This window comes from Moschus berezovskii, chromosome 8 (assembly GCF_049115385.1).
Source record: "Moschus berezovskii isolate FMDL1 chromosome 8, NW_MosBer_1.0, whole genome shotgun sequence".
Lineage (NCBI taxonomy): Eukaryota > Metazoa > Chordata > Mammalia > Artiodactyla > Moschidae > Moschus > Moschus berezovskii.
In genome coordinates, this window is record NC_142467.1 from 69,483,201 (window position 1) to 69,489,737 (window position 6,537).

Here is a 6,537-nt window from a genome sequence, read left to right on the forward strand (position 1 = left end):
AGGCTCCCCTTTCCCTGGGATTCTCCAGGCAAGAACACTGGAGTGGGTTGCCATTTCCTTTTCCAAAGTGTGAAAGTGAAAAGTGAAAGTGAAGTCGCTCAGTCGTGTCCAACCCTTAGCGACCCCACGGACTGCAGCCTACCAGGCTCCTCCATCCATGGGATTTTCTAGGCAAGAGTACTGGAGTGGCTTGCCATTGCCTTCTCCGTGAGAGAGAGCCTACTTAACCAAAAAATTGGCCAAATTTCTGTCATCTGCATAAGTATCCCAGCCTGTTGATGCTTTATATAAAGATTAAAAAGGAAAGAGCTTGGAGGACAGAATCCAATAAATCTTCATGAGTGCTACAACTCTTTCCCCCAGGGTTGATTAATTCTAACAAGGCAGAGACATGGACAAAAGAAATGAGTCTTCAAATACAGATTTAATCCTCTTGGGCCTCTTGCCTGATATGAAACATGTCAACTTCCTTGTCTGTGCCATCCTCCTGTTCTACACCATGGCTCTCACCTCAAACTCCATTCTAATCCTCTTAATCTGGGTGGATTCTCACCTGCACACACCCATGTACTTCCTGCTCAGCCAACTGGCTCTCATGGACATGACATTAATCTCTAGCATTGTACCCAAGATGGCAAGTGACTTCTTCTCAGGGAAGAGAAACATATCACGAGTGGCCTGTGGAACTCAGATCTTCTTCTTCCTGACTGTAGGAATTGCTGAGTGTACCCTCATCACCCTCATGTCCTATGACCGATATGTGGCCATCTGCAACCCTCTGAGATACACCCTCATCATGAGCCAGAAGGTCTGTCTGCAGATGGCTGCCACCTCCTGGGCTGGGGGCGCCCTTACATCACTTGCACACACAGCCTATGCCATGCATTTCCCCATCTGTGGTTCCAGAGAGATTCCCCATTTCCTCTGTGAGATCATGTCCATCCTAAAACTGGCCTGTGATGATGTCTCTGCCTATGAGAAGGCTGTGGTAGTGACAAGCATTGTGGTGCTCCTCATCCCCTTGTCCCTCATCATATCCTCTTATGCTCTCATATTCCTTGCTGTCCTCCACATGAAATCTCCAGAGGGAAGGGACAAAGCTCTAGCCACTTGCCTTTCCCATTTGACTGTAGTGTGCCTCTATTATGGCCCTGCCATAGTGGTCTACATGAGGCCTAGTTCCTATCATAATCCCAAGCTGGACCAAGTCCTCTTTGTACTTGGCCCTATTCTCACTCCTTTGCTAAATCCTCTGATTTATAGTCTTAGAAACAAAGAAGTATTGGGGGCCCTAAGGAAGGTTCTAACTTGATGATACAGAATCAGACTAAAAGAAGAAGATATGTCCATTTGTAATCACTAACTTGAATACAGTCTAAATAAATTAGACGCATGTTAAGAAGTCTTACGTTTCAAATTATCTATTCATCCACAAATATTTAATAATGGTCTCCATTTTAGCATCATCTTTAGAATTGCTTTGGAATTACAGTGGAATTTCTCAGTATTTTTTTTCTATTTTTCGTGGTTTCACCTGTACTTTCCTGCTTTGAAACATTTTTACAATATTCAGTGTCTACCTCGAAACTGTGAATTTCCACAAGTGTTGTTGCAGTAGAAAACTGATGATAAAACTCCACAGAAATTGGAGTTTTGGAAAATTGGAAAATTAGGTTAATGACAGAACTTTATACCTCTGAGAAAATTATAGGTCTCATTCAACCCTTTAAAAAAGCACACCTTGACATAAATCCAGAAATTTTATATGCCTGTGTTCTCCATCTTCAAAAACATGCATGTATCCATTCACACACGAAATGACCATATATAAACCACTCTTGATACACAACACTTTGCATTTCTAAAACCTTAATTAAGTATACTCAAGTTGAACTGTAATACTGCAACCAAAGAATAGAATAAAGAGAGCCAAGATTACAGATTTTGATAATAATTTAAAGGCAACTGAGCACAAACCAGTGGATAAAATGTTTTCATTTTTTAGCTCAATCAAGTAGTTCATTTGAATGCAACTAACTTATTTAAATATGTAAAAGTATAATAGTCCAAAGCATCTCAACCTGAATTATTTAGAGGGCCATAAGGTCAATTAGAAAGAAAAGGAAATGCAATTTAAATAAGAATGTGCAATGACTTGAGTTCAAAGATATGTGTATAACTCAAGTCTAATGGAGGAAACAAGGAATAACTGCAAACCAGAAATATCTTGAGGATACATGGGTAAAACTCCTTGATCTATTGAGTAGATCATAAGCAGCATAATCAATACTTGAGCCATTTAAGAATTATGAATTGGACTATAAAGAAAGCTGAGTGCAGAAGAATTGATGCTTGTGAACTGTGATGTTGTAGAAGACTTTTGAGTGTCCCTTGGACTGCAAGGAGATAAAAACCAGTCAATCCTAAATGAAATTAGTCATGAATATTCATTGGAAGGACTGATGATGAAGCTCCAGTACTTTGGCCACTTGATGTGAAGAACTGACTCACTGGAAAAGACCCTCTGCTGGGAAAGACTGAAAGCAGGAGGAGAAGGGGATGACAGAGGCTGAGATGGTTGGATGGCATCACTGACTTGATGGACATGAGTTTGAGCAAGCTTTGGGAGTTGGTGATGGACAGGGTATATCTTTCCATTTCTCCCTTGCTTTTTGATTCTCTTCTTTTCACAGCTATTTGTAAGCCCTCCTCAGATAGCCATTTTGCTTTTTTTGCATTTCTTTTTCTTGGGGATGGTCTTGATTCCTGTCTCCTGTACAATGTCATGAACCTCTGTCCATAGTTCATCAGGCACTCTGTCTATCAGATCTAGCCCCTTAAATCTATTTCTCACTTCGTTTGAATGCAGAGTTCCAAAGAATAGCAAGGAGAGATAAGAAAGCCTTCCTTGTGATCAATGCAAAGAAATAGAGGAAAACAATAGAATGGGGAAGACTAAAGATCTCTTCAAGAAAATTAGAGATACCAAGGAACATTTCATACAAGGATGGGCTCACTAAACGACAGAAATGGTATGGACCTAACAGAAGCAGAAGATATTAAGAAGAGGTGGCAAGAATACACAGAAGAACTGTACAAAAAAGATCTTCATGACCCAGATAATCACGATGGTGTGATAAGCACCTCGAGCCAGACATCCTGGAATGTGAAGTCAAGTGGGCTTTAGGAAGCAAAACTGCAAACAAAGCTAGTAGAGGTGATGGAATTCCAGTTACGCTTTTTCAAATCCTAAAATATGATGCTGTGAAAGTGTTGCACTCAATATACCAGCAAATTTGGAAAACTCAGCAGTGGCCACAGGACTGGAAAAAGTCAGTTTTCATTCCAATTCCAAAGAAAGGCAATGCCAAAGAATGCTCAAACTATTACACAATCGCACTCATCTCACACGCTAGTAAAGTCATGCTCAAAATTCTCCAAGCAAGGCTTCAGCAATATGTGAACCATGAACTCCCAGATGTTCAAGCTGGTTTTAGAAAAGCAGAGGAACCAGAGATCAAGTTGCCAACATTCTCTGCATCATTGAAAAAGCAAGAGAGTTCCAGAAAAACATCTATTTCTGCTTCATTGACTATGCCAAAGCCTTTGACTGTATGGATCACAGCAAACTGGGGAAAATTCTGAAAGAGATGGGAATACCAGACCACCTGACCTGCCTCTTGAGAAACCTGTATGCAGGTCAAGAAGTAACAGTTAGAACTGGACCTGGAACAACAGACTGGTTCCAAATAGGAAAAGGAGTACGTCAAGGCTGTATATTGTCACACTGCTTATTTAACTTATATGCAGAGTACATCATGAGAAACGCTGGGCTGGAGGAAGCACAAGTTAGAATCAAGATTGCCGGGAGAAATATCAATAACCTCAGAAATGCAGATGACACCACCCTTATGGCAGAAAGTGAAGAGGAACTCAAAGGCCTCTTGATGGAAGTGAAAGAGGAGAGTGAAAAAGTTGGCTTAAAGCTCAACATTCAGAAAACTAAGATCATGCATCTGGTCCCATTACTTCATGGCAAATAGATGGGGAAACAGTGGAAACAGTGGCTGACTATTTTTTTGGGTTCCAAAATCACTGCAGATGGTGAGTGCAGCCGTGAAATTAAAAGACACTTACTCCTTGGGAGAAAAGTTATGACCAACCTAGGGGTCGCTAAGGGTCGGACACGACTGAGCGACTTCACTTTCACTTTTCTCTTTCACACATTGGAGAAGGAAATGGCAACCCACTCCAGTGTTCTTGCCTGGAGAGTCCCAGGAAAGGGGGAGCCTGGTGGGCTTCCGTCTATGGGGTCGCACAGAGTCGGACACGACTGAAGTGACTTAGCAGCAACTTAGCAGCAGCAGACAGCATATTAAAAAGCAGAGACATTGCTTTGTCAACAAAGGTCTGTCTAGTCAAGGCTATGGTTTTTCCAGTAGTCGTGTATGGATGTGAGAGCTGAATGCAGAAGAATTGATGCTTTTGAACTGTGGTGTTGGAGAAGACTGTTGAGAGTCCCTTGGACTGCAAGGAAATCCATCCAGTCCATCCTAAAGGAGATCAGTCCTGGGTGTTCATTAGAAGGACTGATGTTGAAGCTGAAACGCCAATACTTTGGCCACCTCATGCGAAGAGTTGACTCACTGGAAAAGACTCTGATGCTGGGAAAGATTGAAGGAAGGAGGAGAAGGGGATGACAGGGGATGAGATGGTTGGATGGCATCACCTACTCAATAGACATGGGTTTGGGTAAACTCCAGCAGCTGGTGATGGACAGGGAGGTCTGGCATGCTGTGGTTCATGGGGTCGCAAAGAGTCAGACAGGACTGAGCGACTGTACTGAACTGATGGACAGGGAAGCCTGGCATACTTCAGTCCATGGGGTCGCAAAGAGTCGGACACGATTGAGCGACTGAACTGAACTGAAGATTTATGAATGTTAACAACTGAACAAAGATAAAGGATGGTGTGCTAAATGAGATCAATGACTCAAGAGTATTTCATGGTTTAAAAATATTTGTCTCTTTAGAGAGAGCAGAGCTCCGGGGCTAGAGCGAGTGGAGGAGGGCAGCGGCCGGGGGCCGAGCGCAGAGGGGCGAGCCAGAGGGCCAGCGCTAGCGCCGAGCAGCCGCCAGTACCCGCACAAATACCCCGGGAACCGGCGGCGGCGTGTGCGCGTGGCCCGTGTGCGGGCGGCGGCGCGGGAGGAGCGCGGAGGGGCAGCCGGTTCGGGCAGGTGGCATCATGGACCAGAAGGTGTTCACCAAGGAGCTGGACCAGTGGATCGAGCAGCTGAACGAGTGCAAGCAGCTGTTCGAGTCCCAGGTTAAGAGCCTCTGCGAGAAGGCTAAAGAAATCCTGACAAAAGAATCCAATGTGCAAGAAGGTCGATGTCCAGTCACTGTCTGTGGAGATGCGCATGGTCAATTTCACGATCTCATGGAACTGTTTAGAACTGGTGGCAAATCACCAGATGCAAATTACTTGTTTATGGGCGATTATGTTGACAGAGGATATTATTCAGTGGAAACAGTTACTCTGCTTGTAGCTCTTAAGGTTCCTTACCGTGAACGTATCACCATTCTTCGAGGAAATCATAGAGCAGAGAGATCACACAAGCATATGGTTTCTATGATGAGTGTTTAAGGAAATACGGAAATGCAAATGTTTGGAAGTATTTTACAGACCTTTTTGACGATCTTCCTCTCACTGCCTTGGTGGATGGGCAGATCTTCTGTCTGCATGGTGGCCTCTCACTATCCATAGATACACTGGACATCAGAGCACTTGATCGCCTACAAGAAGTCCCCCATGAGGGTCCAATGTGTGACTTGCTGTGGTCAGATCCAGATGACCGTGGAGGTTGGGGTATATCTCTCCTCGAGGAGCTGGTTACACCTTTGGGCAGGATATTTCTGAGACATTTAATCATGCCAATGGCCTCATGTTGGTGTCTAGAGCTCATCAGCTGGTGATGGAGGGATATAACTGGTGCCATGACCAAAATGTAGTAACGATTTTCAGTGCTCCAAACTATTATTACCGTTGTGGTAACCAAGCTGCAATCATGGAACTTGATGATACTCTAAAATACTCTTTCTTGCAGTTTGACCCAGCACCTCGCAGAGGCGAGCCACATGTTACTCGTCGTACCCCAGACTACTTTCTGTAATGAGATTTTAAACTTGTACAGTATTGCCATGAACCATAAATTGACCTAATGGATATGGGAAGAGCAACAGTAACTCCACAAGTGTCAGAGAGTAGTTAACATTCAAAAAAACTTGTTTTCACACGGACCAAAAAGATGTGCCATATAAAAATACAAAGCCTCCTGTCATCAACAGCCGTGACCACTTTAGAATGAACCAGTTCATTGCATGCTGAAGCGACATTGTTGGTCAAGAAACCAGTTTCTGGCATAGAGCTATTTGCAGTTACTTTGCTTTCTATGAGAGACTGCAGATAATAAGATGTCAACATTAACACCTCGTGAATACAATTTAACTTCCATTTAGCTATAGCTTTACTCAG

General features: G+C 43.4%; 1 protein-coding gene and 1 pseudogene across 1 annotated transcript; both read left to right on the plus strand.

The window, feature by feature from the left end:
* Nucleotides 1–391: 391 nt before the first annotated feature.
* Nucleotides 392–1,312, plus strand: LOC129559079 (olfactory receptor 2M5-like). Its single transcript, XM_055430547.1, has one exon. It carries the CDS (start codon nucleotides 392–394, stop codon nucleotides 1,310–1,312), a length of 921 nt encoding a protein of 306 aa, XP_055286522.1.
* Nucleotides 1,313–5,247: 3,935 nt separating this feature from the next.
* LOC129558653 (serine/threonine-protein phosphatase 2A catalytic subunit alpha isoform pseudogene) lies at nucleotides 5,248–6,297 on the plus strand (annotated as a pseudogene).
* Nucleotides 6,298–6,537: the final 240 nt, after the last annotated feature.